The sequence below is a fragment of the Erpetoichthys calabaricus genome, chromosome 4 (genome assembly GCF_900747795.2).
Source record: "Erpetoichthys calabaricus chromosome 4, fErpCal1.3, whole genome shotgun sequence".
Lineage (NCBI taxonomy): Eukaryota > Metazoa > Chordata > Cladistia > Polypteriformes > Polypteridae > Erpetoichthys > Erpetoichthys calabaricus.
Genome location: NC_041397.2, coordinates 33,785,470 through 33,809,780, shown reverse-complemented (window position 1 = coordinate 33,809,780; position 24,311 = coordinate 33,785,470). Strand labels below are relative to the sequence as shown.

Genomic DNA, 24,311 nt, shown 5'->3' with positions numbered 1-24,311 from the left:
CAAACGGAAGAGGCTACGGAGGCCCCACGGGTCCATAAAGTACGGAAGGCGCAGGCGTCAGCGCCATATTGTGAGTGGCACTACTGCGGAGTGAAGGCACAGGCGTCACCGCCATATTGTGAGTGGCACTACTGCGGAGTGAAGTTAGGAATAATGTGCTGCTTGGGTCGACTAATGTATTTCAGGATACCCAACGCCGGGGGTAGGCGAGCGAAGCGAGCAGGGGGTGGAGCCCCCTTGTTTCTGCAGATTTAAAATAAAAACCCATAGGTCCACAGTTCATCTGTTTAATAAGGTAAAAAAAAAAGCCAACAGGTAGGCTTGAGAACAGCTACTGGTCATTCATTGTACCTTGGGTTGGATAGCTAGCTCTCAAGATAAATAGACGGTAATGTCGCAGTTCTCTTTTATCAAGCCTGTTAAGCAGCATTGCGCTTGGTATTGTCAACTTGTCACAACACATATACTGTTTGATTACAAAGTGTAAGTTCATAGTGTGTAGTGCAGGTACAGTTAACATTTAATATTAATGACATTTAATGACATCCCCATTAGGACATGGTATAGGAAGGGAAGGAGTTTTGGAAGGCTGGTTCTATGTGGAGGCCACTGTCAAATTTCACATTTTTCATGCCATTTCATTACATTATCTATCCATCCATCCATCCATTTTCCAACCTGCTGAATCCGAACACAGGGTCACGGGGGGTCTGCTGGAGCCAATCCCAGCTAACACAGGGCACTAGGCAGGAACCAATCCTGGGCAGGGTGCCAACCCACCGCAGGACTCACACAAACACACGCACACACCAAGCACACACTAGGGCCAATTTAGAATCGCCAATACATGATAATAAATCCAACATCTGCATGTGACTTATTTCTATATTTATATTATGCATTGTATATGAAACAATAGAGACACAGTAATTAGCACTTTTGCCTCATGATTCCAGAGTCCAAGGTCACGGCCTTGTCGTTGTCCGTGTTGAGTTTCCACATTTTCACTGTGTGTGTCTTTGTCCCTTAAGTCCTCTGCCTCACATCCTAAAGTCATATTCAGTAGGTAGTTTTGATTGGAATGAGTGTGTACTGCTTCTACGATAGGCTATGACCTCCATGACCCTGAACTGGATTAAGCAGGCTATAGGATAGATGGATGTAAAAAAATCTGCAGTGGTCTGGAACTCCATCTAGGAGGGATTCCTGCACCCAGTGCTACCAGGACAGGACCCGGCTCAACCACCCTGACCTACTGTGGTGTAGCATATAGGTGAATAAAAACAACTGAAATGAGAAATTAACCATGTAACCTTGTTCACAATCTCCATGAAGCACACAACTGCTTGATAATGTTTACCAGGTGCTATGAAAAACACACGCCTTTACTGGTGGGTCATTCTTCTGTGGTTTGAATGGATTGTATAAGGTAATCCATGCCATTACTAGGAAAAGAAAGGATGTTTCTCACAGAGTAATGTATGCTTTGTCCCTGGCCCCATGTTCAGTAATACATCCAGACACATTTGCTCCCCTAAAACCAAGTTTTAAAATCATATCTTTATATATCTATTATATAAAAAAATCTTGAGTTGAGATGTGATCAACTCGGAATGACATTTTGAAGTCCCGCGAGACTACTTCCACGTCACACCCTACTTACAAACAATCTCTTGGAGATACTTTAATGTCCCGCGAGACAAGGAAGTGAGACAAAAGGACAGCTGCTGTACAGGCTTTTAAATGATCGATGTGCAGCACGACATGCAGAACACGCAGCTCAGTAGCAGCAGCTGCAAACCAGCAGCTGATCCATCCACATCTCCTTAGCATGCGTTCAGCAACCCGTACCCCCATACCCCCACTCCCGCCCAACCCCCTCCATCCCCCTCACAACGTGAGCGGCAGAGACGCAAAGTGGCAAGCATGAAGCGAGTAGAGGGCAAAGCCCCCTAGTGTATACATATTTTTAACTATATAATAAAATTAATGTTTGATGAAAAATGTATCATTTTCCCTAAACATCAATTTACTGAGATTTTAAGTGGCATGTGGGCCAAAATGGCATCCACAATTAAGGCACCGCAGTAGAAGCATTCACATTCTAGGCATGGCCTTTCCTTTTCTATCAAGTATTCACAATTCATGTTTGCTAGAATACCTGCAATAATGTCTTCCCAGCAGTGCGGCTAGTGGGTTGCTTGTTCTATCTCAGACAGTCACTGTGGGGAAAGGAACAGAGTTGATGCCTTGTGGCAACATTCCAGTGCTTCCTACTGAAGATACAGTATGTCCATCTTAGTCTTGTGTAAACGTTACTACTGACTTATGGACTGGTGCAGCTTTATACTCTTTCAGGAGTGAACATTGCAGAGCTATATAAATTGCATAAGTACAGTTACCCTTTTATTCTTACTTGTGTCCTGTTCTGTGTATTGTATTGTATTGTATTGACCTCATTTTTTTGACACCCATTGCACATCCAAACTACCTGGTAAAGAGTCTCTCTCAATTGTCTTTCCCAAGATTACTTCCCTACAAGTTTTTTTTGTGGGTATTTTTTCTTGTCTTCTTAGGGAGTTAATGCTGGGAGTCTGTCAGAAAACAGGGCCTGTTAAAGCCCATTACAGCACTCCTTGTGTGATTTTGGGCTACACATGAAATAAATTGTTTTGTTGTTGTTGTTCACATGGTTTGCTGTTTTCTCTCTGTTTGTTTAACATTCTTAATCCACATGCTATGTTACTTTTATTTGTATTTATTTTCATTTTGTTTTATTTGATGATCGCCTGTTACACAGAACTGTATTATTCAGTGTTGTGTGTTGGTTTTATGTGCACCTGAGCACCAAATCCCATATTTTGATCTAATCTATTGTTTATGCACCCTCAGGCATATTTGTGAGTCAGAAATACTCTGGGCTTTATTTGTATGGTAATCATGCATCAGCCCCAGTGTAAATCCAATGCCCCCTGCTAAATTTGTCTTGCCACTGGCCTTGCTGTAGGCTAGAGTGTCAAGTATTGTACTCCGCATCTGCTGTTGTACAGTCATTTCTGGTAAATCTATTTTTTATAATGACACCTTTCACCATTATCTTTTTGCAAATGGTCATTGAGAAATGAATGTAATTGTAATGAACCTATAATTTTGAATTGAAAGCTGATGAATTTAAATAATCTTTACATTGCTGCAAGTTTTTCTGCTTGTTCCACAGAGAATGAATATTGGTCTGAGAGCATTCTTAGTAATAGCAGACAACCTGCAGCAGAAGGATGGCGAGCCCCCCATGCCAAACACTGGAGCTGTTCTGCCCTCAGGCAATACCCTCAGGGTCAAGAAGACATACTTGAGCAAAACATTAACTGAAGAAGAAGCTAAAATGATTGGTTAGTTGATGATGCTGCATTTCCTAACTCAGTAACAGCTGCTTGAATACCAGTAATGTTTGTTTGTTGGAGTTAGTTTTAAACTAATTTACACTAAAATGAATCCAATTCTTCATATTTTCAGGCATGGCTTTATATTATTCACAAGTGCGAAAAGCCATTGACAACATCCTTAGACACCTTGACAAAGAAGTAGGACGTTGTATGATGATGACCAACGTCCAAATGCTGAATAAAGAACCTGAAGACATGATAACGTAAGCAAAAAAAGTGCAAAAAAAATGTTCATATGCATCTTTTCTTTTTCAACAATTGAGCTCTTTTTATATAACAATATACTGTAATTATTTTAAAATAGCATGCTACAGTATATCTGTTTTGAAATAACATACACAATTTGTTAGATAGTGTTTGAACAGTTAAAATCCAGCCCAGTCACAGTCTATATGTAGCTTAAGCTTTCTCGTTACATCTGCATTGATATTCCTTCTTCCACTCCTCTAGGCAAGCTTTGTCTATCTTCTCCCCAACTCTTACTTGCCTAGAGGAGGCAGAGTGACTCCATTTAGCTGAGATCCAGGATTATTTCTGGTGCCAGGGTATGGCCTGTAGGAAGCACTTCCAGGTCACATGGAATCCCGAGAAAGTAGGAAATCATGGATCCCTGCAACACCCCCTGGCGGCACCCATGCAACCTAACAAGGCTGCACCATGGGACTACAGTTGCCAGCATACTTTGCGGGTGTCTGCAGAGTTAGTTTTGCACAGGGATGCTGCACCTAGCATGTCGGGGCAGCATGTAGATTGTTTCTCCTTGTCCTTCCATCACACTGGCCTCCCGGCCAGATATTTTTCCTCTATCCAACTCTGCCAGGATGCTTGTGTACCCCCTTCCACACTGGCATCTTCTACCAACCACCGGACTAAGTCAGGGACAACTTTCCCCTCTTCCAGTAACTCACCACCTGGGCCTTCTGGCCAGGAATGGGAAAAGAGTCCATCCCAACACGGACGCCAGTACCTACATGCCATCCATCACAACATATATATATGTATAACATTCCTGTTTCTGAATCACAGTCTGATTATTTAGGTTGTTACCTATCAGGTAACACTTGTGGTTGATCAGCCATTAAGCAAACATCCGCTCCATCCTCTCAGTTGCAGCTCAAATAGTACACAACATGTGTTTCGCTTTTAAACATTTAGCATTAGAGCATTATAATCTTTGAGGAGATCCAAAATTAAGTTTTAAAATCCCATTAACAAACTTGTAGATACATTTCTTATTCTTGGAGTTACTATAATCTTTACTTTCAACTTCCACCATTTCTAGTTGCAAACATCAAACATAAAGTTTCAGGTGTGGCCAAATTCATAGGGACCCCCTTAGTATCAAGTCAAATCCTTTATAGCTGTCCCATGATGAGAGCAGATACATTTGATATCAGCTAACACTTTATGAGACACAATTACAACAAAAATGTGTTTTTACCACAAGTTTTATTAATGTATATCAGCCCATCAAGAAGATACAAAATAACAATTAGATAATAAATAACTCTTAAAAATACTCCATTGGTTTCTAAACACAGGCTCAAATCCATTGTATTATACCAAGAATAAACATAGTAGTGAGTTTAAATAACATGGCATACTACAAACACCAATTATGTTTAATAATAAAAAAGAATAAGAAAACTCATTTTCATTGAAGGGTTATGTTATTTATAGGTAATGAACATTTAATATCAGAGGTTCACACCATGTGCATTTCAGAGTTCTATTGCAGGGCTCCCCACAATAATAAATGCCAATAAACAGATGATATTTAAACATGTAATGAGTGTACCAAACTAAGATATGGTCAATGAAAATGGAATAAGAAGCAGAGCTGAAAAGCACAGTGATGAAAATGATCAGGTGGATGTGTGGATTGTCATGGAGTGAGAAGAGAATTAATGCTTAGGTCCAATGAGAAGTGAAGCAAAATGATGACTCCTTTTATTGACTGATTTGATTACAAAATGCAAGCTTTCGAAGCATGTCAGGCCCCTTTGGCTTACATATTGTGATTGTTTCAGTAGGCCTTTAAAAGGTGTCATTTTGCTTGACTTCTCATTGCATCCATAATGGCTAACATGGTACAACACCCTACTACTGCTGAGGTCAAAGGTAGATGTGGTGTGGAAGTAATGGTTGTTATTCTAAAGATAAACATAATTAAGAAGGTTTGGGCTTATGAAGTGAAAGGCAGTGGATGACTGGGTGTTGGAATTGGTGAGGATGAAGACAAAGAGGAAGGCCAAAGAAAATGTGGTTGGAGGTATTGTCAGATTATTTGAAAAGAAAAGGTCTCACCCCAAAGAATATCCAGGATAGTAGAGGATGATGTAGGGGTCAACCGGCTAACCTGCTTAAACCTGAAAAAAAATTAATGTCCAGTCATGATGATGGTGATGATGTATAAGTAAAATATAACTATAGTAGTTTTGAAATGCCACCTGAGAAAGTAGTAACTTCCCACAGTTTTGAAAGGTTATTTTACAGTGTAAGTAAACTACTTTGAGACAGTATTCCCACATAAAAGGACAGTTATTGTGACCAAGAGAGTATATCTTTCAAGAAGGCAGAAAGGTCGTTCACTGGGCACAAGACCAGAGCCAATCCTGGCTATTAAACTGCTTTTATTATATGTGCTTAAAATAAAAACAAAATTTTATGTGTGTGATCTTTAATACTCAGCTACTTTAAATTCTAAATGCTGACTATGTTAAGTGAAACATTAGACTAGGGCTGAAACTGAAATAAATGCTGACACTTGTTTTTTTTTTTTTTGATTTTTGTTTTTTTAAACGCTTCACTTGCTACAGCGGTGAAAGAAAGCCAAAGATTGATCTCTTCAGGACATGCGTAGCTGCTATACCTCGAATACTGCCTGATGGCATGTCCAAGCTGGAGCTCATTGACTTGCTGGCACGGTAGGTATCACCAACAAAGTTACGGTACGATGAAAGCCTGCATTCTACATGAATTGGAAGTGCATTTAAAAATAATGGGAGCCACAGATGGACATATAATGTAATCATTGTTATTTTATGGCTTTAGCACCAGGACAGATTCTTAGCTGCTGTGGTCCTCAGCAGGCAGTGAAGTTTCATTTATACATTCCTTCATTACCAGTGTAAAGAAATCAACCTGTAATTTGGATTAAGTAACCACGGCAAATGCTATAGTGCCCTTAAAGGTCATGATTTCCTGAATTGCCAGAGAAAGTGTGAATTTCTCTTTCACAAATGTACAAATGGTATTGTTTCATGTTTTAGCAGGAAAAGCAGACAAGAAAATAGAGGAATGAATTGTTAAGAGACATCATTAACTTGTGCTTTGTTAATTTTAATATTTATGAGATATCTTAAAAAATCAATATACATTGAATGCATATAATACTTATTTAGGTTTGTATACTTTAATGGCTTTTGTAAAGCTAGATTTTCTATTGTTATTTTTATCTCCACTTTCCTACAAGATCAATCAATATTAATTTATTTTGTAAAGACTTTAGCCTGAGCAATATCCCAGTCCCTTCCAAAGCACCCAAGATGCATTTGCACAATCATGTCTCACATCTGTTTCCTCTAAAAACATTTCTTGGTTTGTGGGACTTAGGTGAACTTTCAAGGCAAAGAATTTAAAATGTAATCTAAGGTCAGCTTTTGTCACTGTGATATCCAATGTTGACTTTACTGCACGCTTTTTCATCCAAGTAACCTGCATACACTGTGTCTCTTGTCTTTCTTAAGACTGACTATCCACATGGATGATGAGTTACGCCTTATTGCCCAGAACTCTCTTCAAAGCCTGCTAGTTGACTTTGCTGACTGGAGAGAGGATGTGCTCTTTGGATTTACCAACTTCTTATTGCGTGAAGTTCACGATACTCACCAGGGCCTCCTAGATACCTCTTTGAAGCTACTGCTTCAGCTGCTAACTCAGTGGAAGCTCACAATTCAGACTCAAGGGAAAGGTCATGACCAAACTAAAATACGAACATCAGAGGTATGTCATTTTACATTAACCAGTGTTTCTGCATTTACAGTCTGTCAGTGAAAATGGTGTGTTTGATAAATGTGAACTTGCACAAGTGGTGAGTCCTTCATTCTCGATCTGTAGTATTTGTTTTTTCTTTTGCAAGTCTGCATTGTGTACAGACTTGGAGATTCAAAACATTGGAGCTAAAAGCACAATCCAGTAAAAATCATGAAACCCTTGTAAAACAAACAAGTTGGCCAGTTCTGTCTGTTTCAACAATCAAGCTTCACTAAAATATCCTTATATGGAGAGCCAAGATGTATGCAGTTGATATGTACTGATTTGAGAATTTGGCCAACAATATTAGTTAAGGAAAGACATTTGATTGAACTAAGTGATCAGGTAATTTAGATTATTGTTTAAATATCATTTAAATACTAGTGTGCATATGAGGGGGTGACCAGCAAGTCTGAAGGCTGAACCTGAAAGATGCATTTTACAGGGATGATTTTGTAAGAGTCCAAAGATTAGAATTACCAATTTCTCATGTTGTGACAATTGAGAGTTTTCCGTAAAAGTCCAGATGGACCATTTTTTTAATTGAGTAGTAGAGATTATTAGGGGCAATTGCGTCATTTGTTACTAAAGTCAGATGCATTAAAAACACTAGACACACTAGAAACCAAGATCTGGAGCCAAAGAGAGAAAACTCTAATTCAGGGTGTTCATAATAAATGTAATGATTTACTTCATGAGATAGAAGTACATAATAAACGAGAAGAGTTCCACCAAATTTTTGAATTATTAAAATGTGTATTTTAATTAAAATGTTTAAAGCCTAAATATTCTCCTTTATAATAGAAAAAAAAAACTAAATAATATCCCTTTCATAATCCGTGTGTCATAATTTGACTTGCTCTTGAAGACTCAAACCCAATAATTGTTTCTTTTTACTTAATTAGCAGCCAAACGATAGTAAGATATAAAATGAGCCAAAACAGGACCAGTAAACTGTGACCAACACTGTTGATCATACAATATCTGAAAATAAGGAAAGGCAAAGGTCTCAGGAATGCTGATCTGCTCAGGTCCACAAAACATTTTAACATTGCTCTTGGAAAATAGAAAATTAACAAGTTCAGAAGTGTATGCTATTGCACAATGAGAGCAGCAGCAAGCCATAGAATTAAAGAACAGGTTTAATTAACAACAAGAATCAGCACCTGTTTTGTCTTGGTAGAGTAATATATTGCTCTGCTTTTCCCTTGTGTATTATTAATATGTAACCTTTGTCAGAACGCCTCATATCTCCCAGACTTACCACTGTTTCTAAGGTATTATAGTATATAACTTCTCCCCACCTTCCCTTCTACATCTATAACCTCAGGCAATTAGGTGTAGTAAAAGACAAGCAGGAGTTAAGTTACAATTTAAACAATGTATTATTGATAATATTCATAAATAATAACAATATGCAAAGTATGTTTGAATATTGGCAACCATACAACCTGATAAAATGGTGATGTGTAGTTTCAGGCGGCACACAGACTTGTTAGTTACTTAAAAATGTTTCTAGTTAAGGCATCATTTTTTGGTCAGCTTTCTTTAGAGCGGGCAGCATGCCTGTCTCAATATGGTTGCCGAACTGTGCTCTTCATTGTGTTGTCCTTGTCAGTTCATGGTGTGAGATGCTCCTTCATCAGATGTTAGTAAGAGAGAGAGGTAAGCAAGCAAATTTATAGATTCTCTGTCCAACCCCTAGAGCCAATAGGACATCATTGGGGCGGAGTGGTGGCTCTGAGGCTAGGGATCTGCACTGGCAATCGGAAGGTTGCCGGTTCGAATCCCGTAAATGCCAAAAAGGGACTCTGCTCTGTTGGGCCCTTAAGCAAGGCCCTTAACCTGCAATTGCTAAGCGCTTTGAGTAGTGAGAAAAGCGCTATATAAATGCAAAAAATTATTATTATTAAATTATTAAATTATCATGGTACTTAAAGGCTTCTGATACAAGCCAGTCCCAAACAGCCATACTTTAGACCAATGGGGGAATAGAACACCTTAACACCTGCCATCCCCCAAAACCATTTGTTAAGGTAAAGCTTGGCAGTTAGGCAGCCTGGCTTTGTGTGGGAGTTGACAGACTTCAGAGAAACATTAACCAAATTTGTTTAATGCGCTTCCCCCCAACTCTGTCGAAAAATTCAAAGAGGCTCAGTCCTGGTGGAGGGAAGGGGTTCTTAAACCATCAAACCATTGCTGTTATTATCAATAATGTAACACTAATATTACATTTCTTTGTCTAAGTTACAAATAAAGACATACAAAATATTTATCAAGTTATATGCAAAATCTCACATCACAACAGCACCTGATTAAGCAAATGGTTGGTGTGAAATTGGTTGGTTTGAGGCCCTGAGTTAGTTGGTCTTCTATTGGCTCACTCACTTCACATTTCATTTCTGTTTGGGTGCCATTTAAGGAAAGAAGTGAAGCAATTCAGAGGAACGATGAAGACATTCAGGGGAACAAATCTTAAAAAACAAGTAAATTAAAATTAATTCAAAAGAAGTTAATTAGCACCAAAAACAGGTCACTAATTAAGAAAAGGGTTAGAATGAAATCTTGCAGTCACTGCGGCCCTCCAGGACCAGAGTTGGTGACCCCTGGTATAAAACGATACCTCACATGCTTATGTTTGAAATTTGTCATTTTTAACCTCCTGGGAGTTTCTGATGTTGGACGGGGACCACCAGTAAAGAATCAGATATCAAATAATATTATTATTCATGATCAGCAACCCCCAAATAGCATAAAATGATTCTCAATATACTGATCCCCATTTTTTTCAAAATTATGTAAGAAGGAGTAACATCACATCCTTCAAGTCATTTTTGCTGAAGACACCTATTAGTCTGCTCTTAATCATAAGGGTGTAATTTCCTGTACAAGGTATGGTCCGAAAAGGCCTAAAAATGAGGGTTCTCTGGGTCTAGAAGGCCAAAAATAAGGGGGGAACCCCATAAAGCTTAGAATCTTGTATAACTAAATATCAGGACAATTTAAATACAATATTATATATGAGGGTTTTCTCATACATTTCATAAGTAATTCTTATGAGCACAATTGATAGATAGCACTTTGTTTGTCCCAAGAGGGTAATTTAGCTTTTAGTTTTTGTGGGAAACCAATAAACATAAAGTCATTAAACAAAAATAAGCTCAAAACCAGACTTCAAAAAGAAATCATGTTGTTAAAGAGTCTCTTGCAAAGTATTTATTTTATTTGACAGCAAAGTTCTGATATCTTTCTACTTACATAAGAAGGCCAGCTGATGTTTTGCGCCATGCTATAAGTGCACCATAACAACACGTAGTGTTGTTGTGACCAAGAACTCCAAACTAAAGACTATAGTGACATCTCTAATAATGGTAAACATATAGTATAGCCAAAAAACCGAAGTGTTAGTTATTTACTTCAACCTAAAATCTGGCATTTGTGGTGTTAGTCTGTGTTTCTTGTTTTAGAACCAAGTCAACAGCTGAAACTTGACAGTCATGTACCATACTATCATTGAATTTCTACTACCAAAGAACAGTACATCTCTAATAAGTGTGGACCAGAGTCAGTCCAATTCATATGCTGCGGTCTAGAAATGGGTTACAGAATCCCACCATGCCAGTGTTATATTAACATGTTTTTATATGTGTGTCTTTGTGTATTTTGTATTTTTCAGCATGAGGATTCTATTACTGAGGTTTACTCTTCACTTTGACTTCACATAGTTTATTTGTGTTCATGTCTTGTTTTTCTATACAGTTTAGAAGCATCACATAACCGTGATTGTCGCTCCAATGGTACCACAGAAGTGATGCTATAAATATGTGTCAGTCACATCATTCGTTATCCCTTAGTAGATGCACTAACATTCAGGGTTCTCATTTAATATAGTTAGCTTCAATTCATTTTGGTTTTGTCCTTATTATGCTCTTGAGTTCTGAATAATGTCTTTTCCTTTTGATTTTGTTTGCCAGATTCATTTACAATCTCTCGTTTTTTCACTTCTTGCTTTGCCTGACTATGTCTCCAACTTGGTTAACCATCTCCTGGTTGTCTTTTATATCTCACAATAATCCTTAGACATGTAGTGTGTCCCAGTATAGGCAGGACGTCTCTAAAAGTAACCAAAGGTCTGGTTGACTTTTAACATCAGTGACACAAAAATATGTTTACCCACTGTGTTGCAAACTGCAATGGAGAATTAAAGACTGACACTGTATGAATTTAGTTATGGGTAACTTGAATCCCTTTTTCATTAACAGTAAATTCTGAACCAAAGCATCACTGTAATTAGTGTTCCAAGGAGAATCTAACTCTAAGGAATTTGAACAGGGAGAAATTTCATAAGATTTTGTAGCTAGGGGTAAAACTTTGATTCATTCAGTGATCCAGAGTCTAAAAAACAGTTGAACACATAACAAATAAATATCCAGGCCTATTCCAGCAAGACCATACGCTCAGTTTTTTATAATGTTGAGAATGGAGTCCAGATAGATAGCAGTTTATTTGTACCAAGGAGAAATTTGGGCTTTTTACAGAAGCACAAAAATAAATAGTGTTAATTATGAGAAACAGTAAACTGTCAAGTACACACCAGAATGAGTGAAAAGAAAGAAAACATCTGACTTGGCTGTCACAGTCCCAGTGAGGCTTTATGCAGAAGTATTGCTGTTACTATAAAGGAACCTTATAGTTTTGTTTCTTGACACACTTTTGCGGAATAATTTCTTGGCTGAAAGTCCTCAGTGTTAGTGTGTCAGAGAGAGGTTGTGCAGCATTGTTCATAATGACACTCAGTTTTGTTTTAACTCTGTCCTTTGCTACTATCTTCAAGGGGTCCAGAGTACATCCCATAACTGAGTCTGTCCTTTTAATTAGCTTGTTGATTCTGTGATCCACTCCTGAAGTGATTTTACCAGCGCAACACACCACAACTTACAAAATTGCACTGGCCATCACAGAACAATAGAATATGTAAAAAGATGTAATTACCCCTCAAAGACAAAGAGCCTACTCTGCACTTTCTTGTATAGTTTCTCTGTATTACTAAACCAGTCCAGCATGTCACTGACCCCCAAGTATCTGTAGTAGTGTACCACCTCTTCATCCACTCCCAGAATAGTAAATGGACACAGAGCTACTTTGGTGTGGTGAAAGTAAATAAGCAGTTCCTTGGTTTTTCTGATCTTCAGATGCAGCCAATTCTGTTTGCACCAAGAAACAAAGTTTTGCACCTGCTTCCTATACTCTGTCTCACCCCTTTGCCATTACACCACATTAGTGCAGAATCATCTGAGAATCTCTGCAGCTGTTGTTATATTTATAGTCTTAGGCGTATAGGGTGAAGAGAAAAAGAGACAGGCCTGTTTCTTGTGGTGCTCCAAGGTTCCTCACACAATCCTAGAGTCTCAGAAACTGCAATCTCCCTGACCAAGAATCCATTATCGCACACCATGGTCTCACCCACCTGCATGTCTCTGAGTTTACCTCTTAACGGGGATGCTTGAATAGTACTGAAGACACATTGATCACATACATCCACAAGCTTGAATTACCAGTCATTGTTACAGCGTTCGGTCAGAGAAAAATGGTGCAGATGCATTCAATTATCCCCATTATGCTTCCCAACAATGCCCCTTCTCACAGTACAAGGTTTCAAGGTTTACTCAGGGAAAATGTGAGTTCTAGTATGTGGCCCACCAACCGTATTATGTAACTAGCACCTATTCGTCAGTCTGAAGGGGTGCCTCTGTGGGATGCTCTATGCCAGTGATGGAGACATCAGTTCAGTTTCAGTAGAGTGGTGCACAAGCAAGAGAAAACATTTTATATTAGTGGCATAGAAAATGTTTATGAGTGTAACAAAAACTGAAATAGAGGGATTATGTTGTTTTCACCAATATTTATTTTATGTCAGGCTTATACTTTAAAGTGTTACACATGCCTACACATCTAATAATCCAAATTTTGGTTTCTTGAGTGTATATTTCTTTTATGCAGTGCCTTTCATATCTGTTACTTACTTGTTTCTGTAGTTAATACCGAATGGATCCAATCACCGTTTGCAGCCAGAAAGAGGCCCACATTCCAATGTGCTGCATGCTGTGGAGGGATTTGCACTAGTGCTACTGTGCAACTGCCAATCAACTACCCGCAAATTAGCAGTTTCGATCTTAAGGGAGATCCGGGCATTGTTTACTTTAATTGGGCAGACTGAGGTAAGGACCACTCTCATTAAAATGCTTTGAAACTGGACATACATTATACACCAAAAGATTTTGAAACAAAGAACACGTAGCAAACAGAGTACATATTCTCTTAACTTACTGTTAAATGTAGCAGCCCACTGAATTGTCTGCTTATGATCTTACCAGTTAAAAGTTTTTTCTACTACCAATAGAGATTTTCCTCTACCCAAATTTTATCAGGACCTGAAGACATAAGAACAACAGAAATTTGACAACCAAGAGGGGTCCATTCAGTCCATCAAGCTTGTTTGTGTAGCCAATAGCTAAGCTGTTCCATTTATCACCTCCAGAAACGTCTTGAAAAGTTGTCAATGTTTATGCTTCAACTGCTTGTCTCAGTAGTGTGTTCCAGATTTCCACAACTCTTTGTATAAATAAATATTTTCTGGCTTCATGCTTAAATGCACTTCCCCTTAATTTCCGCTGGTGTCCTTGACTACATGCCTCACAATTAAGCCCAAAGAATTTTACCAGGCCTACTTTACAGATGCTTTTGAGGATTTGAAATACCTGGATTAGGTTCTCATGCAGTCTCCTCTACTGAAGAGTGAACAGGTTTAATTCTCTGAGTCTGCTATAGGACGATGGCATCTTATGACAGTGACACATTTAAAGTCACTGAGCTCTTCAGTACGACCCAGTGTTTGTCAATGGAGGTTGTATATTTTGTGTTTGATTTATGCACCTCTTAACCATGGGTGTGTCTGAACTCAATCATCTGGAGTGGTGTCCACATACCTTTGGCTGCACGATGTAGGTGAATCATTAATAGAAAGAGAATATCATTTTAAAACAAATGTGCCCTGCAGTTAATTCAAGTTGGTATTCTCTCGCTAAGATGTATTGTTATGGTGTAAAAAAAACCCACACATTTCATGTAACTGTTACTGCAAGTGTTAAATTCTTGTCCACCACATTACTAATTATTAATTATTAATTAATTATTAATTGTGAATTTCCCCTTGGGATTAATAAAGTATCTATCTATCTATCTATCTATCTATCTATCTATCTATCTATCTATCTATCTATCTATCTCTACTACTGTTTGTGAAACAGTGCAGTCAGATTTCTTGATTTTATTGTGTCACACGATGTCACCTTTATTGCCACAAAAAAGTTATTACTGCATAAAAAAAAACCTACAGTAAGTATTTACTGGGAAGAGGTTGATTTGAAAATGCTTATCTTTAAGATCACTATATGCAGGTGTTCACACCAGTCAAGCTTGAAAATCTTTTCTACATTTCTACTAAGAGGTTTGCTTCAGCATTTCATTGACTCGTGTTACAAGTTATCAAACTTTAGCTGTGATGGAGCCAGATGGATGAGATCAGATGGGCTGTCTAAAATAATACATCAGTCTCAAGTCCCTTTATTTTTTAATTTGTGTGTAGTCTTGTCCTGAAAATGAGTCTTCTCAGGATTGTTTTTCCACTGTTGTACTCTGATTTCATGACCACATGAAAATTGTTTCTATGTAGATGCTTTTTCACAGTGTTTGATATCTCAACACAACAGGAGGGATGAATATAATTCTTTTTGTAATATTTGAAATTAATAAAGTTCTGTGTCTGGTAGATGAATCATCCTCTTTTTTTTTTTTTTCTTCAAACAGGATGACGATAAGCCAATGGTTGAAGTTATGGATCAGTTGAGTTCTGTGGTTCTAGAAAGCTTCCTTCATGTTGCTGTTTCTGATTCTGTAAGTACATCTTACATAATGTGTAAATGCATCCTTTGGATCTCGGTGAACTTTCCAAAGGTGCTTTTTGTTTCATTTCTCTGGATCCTTTAACTACCTGGCACAAACCTCCTTAATGGTACAGTAGTAAATAATGGACAGGTCATGTCAGTGTGCTCTTTGTTTGTATCTATTAGTGCATTTTTGTTTTGGCCTGACTATTACAGCTGCATGAGGTTCAACATCTTACTGCTGTTGCTTTTATGTCTTAAAAAGACTTTGTTTAAAAGAAGAGGAAATTGTGTTATACAGGGTGTTGAGTAATGAATAAGGAAGAGCCACAAATTAGTTTTGAGCTATTAGCCCTAGCATGTTATTTGGCTAAATTAGTTTAAGTTGAGAGGCTTACATAAACAGAAAACAATATCATCTGCATCTCCATTCATACTACAAAGTTCAGGAAGTCTGTTTCTTATGGAACAAGACCTCGGACATGCTGGATATTTTCCAGAGAAGTGAGGTCCTGTGAAGGACCCAGCAAGGTTTATTTATTTATATTTAGTTCTTTGGGAAGCTTTGTTTTTTTTTTTTGATTAAATGATATTCAAAATACAAGTTTGAATAAATAAAAGAAGTTAGATTCCAGGGTGTAGTGTGTAGGAAAATTGGTTAAAAATGCAGAAAGCAAAGGGTTATGGTGCGAGGAACCTTATCAGAATTCGGTGACCCTCAGGGGTCAGTGCTGTAATCGCTGCTATTTTTAATAAAGTGTGCATAAATGATTTGCATAAGAATATAAACAACAAGCTGGTTAAGTTTACAGATGACACCCAGCTAAGTGGAATGGCAGATAATCTAGAGAGAACTGAATCATTACAGAGGGAATTGGACAGCATACAGGCTTGGCCAGATTTGTGGATGATGAAATTTTATGTACATAAAGTACTACAGGTAGGAAGTAGAAATGTCATCTTTAAATACCCAATGGAGTGTGAACCTTATAAAAAGGATTTAGGAGTTGTAGTAGACGCGACACTGTCAACAGCCAGACAGTGTTCAGAAGCCATTAATAAGGCTAACAGAATGTCAGGTTATATAGCACCCTGATGTGTACAGTACAAGTCACAGGAGGTTCTGCTGAAGCTTTATAACACACTGGTGAGGCCTCATCTGGAGTACTGTGTGCAGTTTTGGTCTCCAGGCTACAAAAAGGACATAGCAGCACTAGAAAAGGTCCAGAGAAGAGCGTCTAGGCTAAATCCAAGGCTACAGGGGATGAATTATGAAGAAAGTGCTGAGCTTTTTACATTTAGGCAAAAGAAGATTAAGAAGAGACATGATTAAAGTTTTTAAAATTATGAAGGCAGTTAATCAAGTGGATCGAGACGATTACTTTAAAATGAGTTCAGCAAGATCATGAGAACACAGTTGGAAATTTGTTAGGGGTAAATTTTGCACAAATGTTAGGGAGATTTTCTTCACAAAGAACCATAAACACATGGAATAAGCAATCACCTAGTGTGGTACAATGTGAGAGCCTTGAAAACTTCAAAAACGTGAGAAATGAGGTAGATAGGATTGGAAAGCTTTTTTGGGCTGAATGGCCTGTTCTCATGCGAATGTTTCTAAAGTATAATAGAGTTACAAATTTACCAGTTTACTTTTACTCGCATATACCAGCCCACCCACCTTCTCCTTTGCCTCAGTATACATGTTATCTGAAAGATATATGGCAAATGTAATCCCATAATTTATTAGTAAAAAAATTCTCACCATACATACAGATGACACTTGGCCACTAAAAAGTATTTTTTTAATCGAAAGCTCAATCCATTTTGAAAAGTAAAGTATAAGTAAGGTGTTGGCAGGTCTGTGGCACAGATGATGACGACAGCCAGTGGGAGTACACAGATTCAGAATTAGCCAGTGGTCTTCTTATTTTATTTTGCCCATGCCCATTTTGATTATAAAATGTCAAGGAGCGTTAGTGAATTTGGATATGCTGACACACATGTTCCCACACTGGGTCACTTCAGAGAACTTAACTTTGGGATGAGGTGTGGATGGAAACTGATAAAGTTGGAGAAGATCCACATATGTAGGTAACCATTCTTGGTGGAACCCAAACACACTGGGGCTGTGTTGTCATCCCATCTGAGTGTGAAAGTTCTTGTCCCCAGCTTGTTTCTAAAAATTCAGTTCTACTTGCTGCCATTGATGTAACTAGAATAAGCTTAACAAAACACCTTTTGAAAATAACAAGGAATATATGCATGTTTATAAAGTACATTCTTTTGAATGATTTCTAGTGAAATGGCATTAGGGTTGTTATTTATTTATTTATTTATTTATTTTTGCTAAGTACAGTTTTCACAAGAGAAGCCAACTCACCCCAAAACAGTTTATCATTTTCTAGTCACCTAGTGTTTGCAAAATAACTTCCACTGCTGATCTGCATGTCTCTAAAGTATTAATATCAATTGCACTACTATGTATTTTGCTATGTGTGTGTTGTCCTCTGTGAGAAGAAATATTTGCTAACATGTGTCCGAAATTTGATTTGCCCTTTACTGACTTGCAGCTGTGGACCCATCTTGTCGATGAACAAATCATTTTAAAGAAACAGTTAGAATCCATGCTACTAAATGGCTTTGTAATTTTAAAAACTTTTATCATGTATCTTCATTAACCTTATCTACAAACTGAGGAAAAAGTGTATCAGATTGCTGATGAATGAAAAATGAAAAGAACAGCCCCTTTCAGCCATAGCTCTCTTCACGGGCCTTTTCTATATTAGTGGAATCTTAACATGGATATTATAAAGTTTCCCTAAACAGCTTTCACTCTGTTATTTCTTCTTACGCAGTAATGCTGCAAAGCTACCTATCATAAAGTCATTGTGAATTTTTGGAGCATCATTTACTTTCAGATTTGCTCCCTTGTTAGAGAATTGTTTTGTAGAGCTCAGTGGAGGAGTTTCCTGAAGTATTAAAAAACATCATTTGTTTCTATTGCACATTTTCATACAGAGAATGTTGCTCAATGTACTTTACAAGATGTCAAAGAGAGAGGTACAAACAAAGAAAAACAAGAATAATAATGAATATGTAACAAAAATTTGTATAGAGTTGTTAATATAATACAGGCATATAATTAGTTTAATAGTGGTGTCCTTATATACACTATCTTATTGAAGTCATTACAGAGGAGTACAATGATAAGGTCAGATGGCCGGGAGGACAGAAAAAATAAACCTAAACTACAGTTAGGCTGGAGAGAAAGAACAAAATCTGCAGGGGCTCCAAGGCCCAAAGACAACCTAGCCCACAGTGGGCATTGTACCTGATCATAAATGTTCTCAAGTCATTCATCATTGTTTGTAGGCTTCATCCCAGAGGATTCAGTGTAGTGGGGCTCATGGACAGCTGGGGCACCCACCCATCTTCATTTCAGCAACATAGGGGGTTGTATTGTACCTCAGTCTACCAGAAAAAAACAGAGAAAAGTGAACATTAGTAAAGATTGCAGATGCCTAAAGAATATGATCATTTTATGCCTACACGGTCTATTAAAAGTACAACTAAAACATAGCTACAGGGAAGCCACATTTAAAAAGTGTGTTTTTAGCAGTTTTTTAAAAAAAATGTTCCACAACGTTAACTTGGCATATCTCTATTGGTAAAGTATTCCAGATTTTTGGTGCCTAACAGCAAAAGGCTGCCTCACCACTTCCTTTAATGCTTAGCTTCTTAGAATAATAAGCAGACCACCATCAGAAGATCTAAGGTTATGACTTGGAGTGTAGGGGGACAGGCATTTCATATTGTAGGAAGATTATTTAAGGCTTTATACACTATTAATAGTATTTTAAAGTTTTAAAGTTTTTAACCCTAGCCAATGTAACAACAGCAAAAGTGGTGAGATGTGCTCAGATTTTCTTTTTCTAGTGATTCTTCTTGCTGCATTCTGCACTAATTGTAACCATTTAATGACTTTCTTAAAGGGTTCAGTACTCATAGCATTTTTGTTTTCTGAAATAGCAGTTAACACATTGAAAACACGTCCGTAAATACAGAGTGGTGCTCATTTGAAGCTTATTTACGCTATATAATTTTCAGAATGTGTTGTAGTGCAACCTTTTTTTGATTAATTTTTATTGCTAGCTATAATTATCTATAATTGGGAGTCTTAGCATAATTATTTAATTGAATTTTAAAGTGAATATTAAGTTAAGAGGCAGTTGTTACCACTCTGCTGCTACAAATCTGAAAAGAAATTCTGGAGACTACAGAAAAGTATGGCCTAGAAGTATCACTCAATTAATTAATTTTAAGTTTTACCTTTGCCAGTGCCGGTAATCAATTAGATAATTCGGTAAGGCTGTTATTTTTATACTAGTCATTTAGCCCATTACAATAATGGGCGCTAGAACAGTAGTGCATAAACATTAGTAGGAACATTCTATATTAAATGGCAAGGGACTTTGAACTCATTCTTTTTGTTGGTCGTATTTTTCTTTCTTTCAGCCTTTCTTTTGTTGATGTTTACTTGCTGAGCTGACTGTTCTTCGTGGGCTGCTGCCGTGTATTGTGTGTCTTTAATTTTCTGTGACAGTAATACTGTCTTGTACGGCTCTATTCAATAAGGGCACGCACAGGCATCCTTCAATAAGGGCGTGCACAAAAAGGCGAGCCTCAAAAGGGCGACCTCAATTGAGCGCGGCGAATAAAGGCGTTTGTAGATAATTTAGTTCAAATGGCTCTGGAATATGTGAAGAGCAACAAAGGTGCAGATCTTTATTTACGCACGCCTTTATTCGCTGCGCTCAATTGAGGTCGCCCTTTTGAGGCTCGCCTTTTTGTGCGCGTCCTTATTGAAGGATGCCTGTGCACGCCCTTATTGAAGGGTACCGTCTTGTACGTCCGCTGGCTTGTACGTCCGTAATATACTTTTAATTTTCTCTGGCGGTAATACAGGCGTGCACGTCGGTAATATGCCTTTAAAATCCTCTGACAGTAATACTGGCTTGTATGTGGCTGTAATATGTGTCACTGTATTGTGTACCTTTAATTTCCTCTCGCAGTAATACTGGTTTGTATTTCCGTAAAACGCCTCTAACTTTCTCTGACAGTAATATCGCGCATCGCACCATGCCCCGCGCATGCACACTTCACCAGAAGACACCCACACATGGACACCTCGACACACACAGGGATTTTATTAAAGAGGATTCTTTTCTTTTTTCTGTAGGTTGGGTAAGGCTTTTTTCAAAATAACTGAAGCACACGTTTTAGGAAACAGAAAAAAGTGTTTATCAATACACACAAGGATTACAAAAATACAGTAACAGTTTAAAATATATCAACATAAAAGCTGGAATACAAGAAATATATGACAGACAAAGGTGTAACCCCAAAGAGGCTTGTAATTCTTAGTTCATTGTGTGGTTTTCTGGTTTTCTTGATTTTACAAGCATTTTAGTTTGTTGTTTCACTTTTACAATTTTAGCGTAACATAACAGCTCTCCCTTTTTCTAATGCACAGCCTTAGGTGAGGATAGGGCAACATCATTATCTTACAATTGTTTAAAAGCTGGAAGGTTGCCTGAGGTAGTCCTGAGTTCACTTTTTGACAAAGGAGGTCTTCAGCTGGCTGATTACTAGCTATATAGACTTTTTTTATCTCATCTGAAGGATGGTGTCCAGTTTTACTTGTATGTGGAGTTCTTGTCGTTGCTCCAATTTGCAGTGGCGTGCTTTGCTTGACCTGGAGTTCAGTCTTTTCTTTGCCTGTGGACTGGTGGTGTTTTCCTCAGCTTGCTGTTGGATTCTTTGCTGTATTCTCTCTAACAATATAAATAAAACCAGAACACAAGAGTTTAGGCGCTGAAATTCCTTCTCAAAGTAAGGCTTCCTCTTAGTGTTCCTATATTGGGCTCAGTCACTGATAAAGAACTTAGGCTTGAAACAGTGGATCTTAGAACTGGTTTACATAATCTATATACAGTGGTCTACAGAGAGTAGCTTTCATGCCCAAAGAAAGTGCTTCCTCTCTTTCAAGAGAGTGGGTCAGCTTCCTGTTCCAAAGAGACAGAAGAGATGCATTCACCCAGTTTTTAAAGAAGGTTTAACCTGTGGTAGAAATCAACATCTTAATTAAAGAGGAAACATATCCTCTAGTCTAACAAGACAAGTCTGATATAAAAAAATTACTTTTGGGTCAGTAATCAGGCAAGAAAAACCCTGTTCATTGCATCATTTATTCTCTTGCAGCTTCATGCTGAAGAGGCAGCATCTTTCACAACAGTCTTACAGAATGATCACATCATAAAAGCAGAAGGTCATACTTAATGATAACTGGATTTACATAACAAGGCTAATTAATGCTTTCATATCATACTGATTGGTTAATCAGCTTTAGTATAGAGCACAACCAGCCAACGTCTTTCTCCATTATGTCCTTATTCTTCAATATCTCTTAGTTTAGATATTGCAATCCGCAGCGGGAGCGTTTCTATAAAGTTAATTTAAACTTACGTTTTACCCGTGCTTTGTTTCCTTATGAACATGCTTGTATGCTTCACTCGCTCCGTTCTATTGCAATCCTTAACGGGAGCGTTTTAATAAACTGATTGAAAATAGTTTTGCATTTACCTTTTTAGTAAAAGGCGAGCTTTTAAGCCTGAGAAATCACCCCGTAAATGCACACGTTTAATTGCACATGTGTTTATATGTATGGTTACACAGTATTAAGACAGTGAACAACGTCAGTTACCTTTGTTCCCCGCGTTTGATAAAAGGTGAGCTTTTAAGCCTGAGAAAATCACCCCGTAAATGCACACGTTTAATTGCACATGTGTTAATATGTATGCTTACACAGTATTAAAAGTCAGTCAAAAATTAACGTCATTTACCTTCGTTCCCGCGTGTGACTCATGCTGTAAATCTCTTCCTTGTTTTTAGTTCACGTGATTACGTAGGAGGCGTGATGACGCGATACGTGACTCCGCCTCCTCCATTACAGTGTATGGACAAAAAATATGTTCCAGTTATGACATTACGCTTTGAATTTCGAAATGAAACCTGCCTAACTTTTGTAAGTAAGCTGTAAGGAGTGAGCCTGCCAAATTTCAGCCTTCCACCTACACGGGAAGTTGGAGAATTAGTGATGAGTCAGTCAGTCAGTGAGTGAGTCAGTCAGTGAGGGCTTTGCCTTTTATTATTATAGATTTTATACTTCTAAGATGGATGCAATGTTTTAATATGGAAAGCTTATCAAAACGCTTTATCCTAAATGACTTTGTGACCCCTAAGTCTAATTTTTCTTCAATAAACTTCAGGTGAATGGACCAGGGTCACGTCCTCTTACATATTCAATGTGTGCTTGCAAGGGCATTATTTTGTCCATCATAGTTGGCCAGAGTTCAGCTTATGGTGACAAGCATAAAATTAATGTTCTTTTCAGTGCCATTTCATCTGCATGTGTCTCTGCAGACATGTCAGTCCATCATTTATATCTTTGTTATCAGATAAAGTACAGAGCAGACTAATGTGTCGGTAGTGCTATCGTTTAGCCTTTTTTTAGTGTTCATTCTGGATTATAGGTCGCTGTGGTTCTGCTTTCCTGTTAGGTCTTCTCTCTTAACAGATCTTGTGTGCCACTAAAAAGCTTTTAAAATGGGGTGATGTCCACTTTGTCCGTTAAGAGACTAAACTGATGCTGAACAGAAAACTGAAGAGGACACTTGTTGTGATTATTACTCTAAATCCCCAGCAATGCAATGAAAGAATTAGCTGTTTTTGTCACTAGTTGATGACATTTCCAACATCGCTGTTTAAAATACAGTAAGACCCTGCTTAACGCTGCTCTATTTAACGCTGTTGCGGTATTACACATTTTTTTTTAATATATAAACATAACATATTATTTTACTGTAATAAATAACAATTATCCCTTTTTAGTTTTAAAATAAGTGGTTGCAAAAAAAAGAAAGTAAAGTGACAAAAAAAAGCATTTCGCTGGAAACTAAAATGCAGGTGCTCAGACTATTACATGCAGGTGAATGCCAAGTTCATATCGGTAGTGCATTAAATTTGTCAACTTCAACAATACAGACAATTTAAAAAAATAAAAAGAAAATCATATCATCAGCATCTACAACCATAACAACTTCTGCAACAAAAATGACCCATTCCAGAAGCAATGTGATTAAGGAAATGGAAGAACGACTTTCCATCTGGATTGCCGATGAAGTTGAACGCAATATGGCATTAAGTCATGCAATCATAATGGAAAAAGCGAAATTGATTTTTAACCACTTTCAGAATGAAAAAGGCGACACCAGTGAAAATTTCATAGCTAGTTGAGAATGGTTCCATCGATTTAAAAACAGAAACAATCTTCATAACATACAGATTACTGGAGAAGCGGCAAGTGGAGATATAGAAGCAGGTGCTGCATATCCAGCGACATTAAAGGCCATCACAAACATAAATTATGTATTTACTTAAATATTTTTGATTTTTCATGAATGATTTATGAATAAAAATTGATATTAGCAATAAAAAATGGCTATAATTAATGTAATAAAAAAGTATTTAATTATACATGTTACAAAATTAAACAAAAAAAATGACAAACGTTTTTATTCTCTGTCCTGTTTCACCTATCCCCATTATTTACGTGTTAAGATGACCTCGTTTAACACTGTTTTGTTTAGCGCTGGGATTTCTTGGAACATATCCCTCACGTTAAGTGGGGTCTTACTGTAGTTGTTACAAGACACCATATTGTTTCTAAGAATATGCATCTATCTTTCCACACAACACATAACATCACCACCAGCAAACTATATAAGGATGAGCTGCAGTTAAGGGCACTGTCGGGAAAGCTCTAGTGAAA

The 24,311-nt window shown here is 37.6% G+C and overlaps 1 protein-coding gene across 9 annotated transcripts in view; it reads left to right on the top strand.

Annotated features, from left to right (window-relative positions):
* The window catches only part of LOC114649938 (protein furry homolog), a 471,909-nt gene that overhangs the window by 312,131 nt on the left and 135,467 nt on the right, over positions 1 to 24,311 (top strand). For all 9 annotated transcript variants that reach the window (XM_051927180.1, XM_051927178.1, XM_051927177.1 and 6 more), the window contains 6 exons: positions 3,218 to 3,389; positions 3,514 to 3,646; positions 6,263 to 6,370; positions 7,193 to 7,448; positions 13,514 to 13,696; positions 15,345 to 15,431. In XM_051927180.1, coding sequence (XP_051783140.1) covers positions 3,218 to 3,389; positions 3,514 to 3,646; positions 6,263 to 6,370; positions 7,193 to 7,448; positions 13,514 to 13,696; positions 15,345 to 15,431 — 939 coding nt within the window. The remainder of the gene's footprint in view (positions 1 to 3,217; positions 3,390 to 3,513; positions 3,647 to 6,262; positions 6,371 to 7,192; positions 7,449 to 13,513; positions 13,697 to 15,344; positions 15,432 to 24,311) is intronic.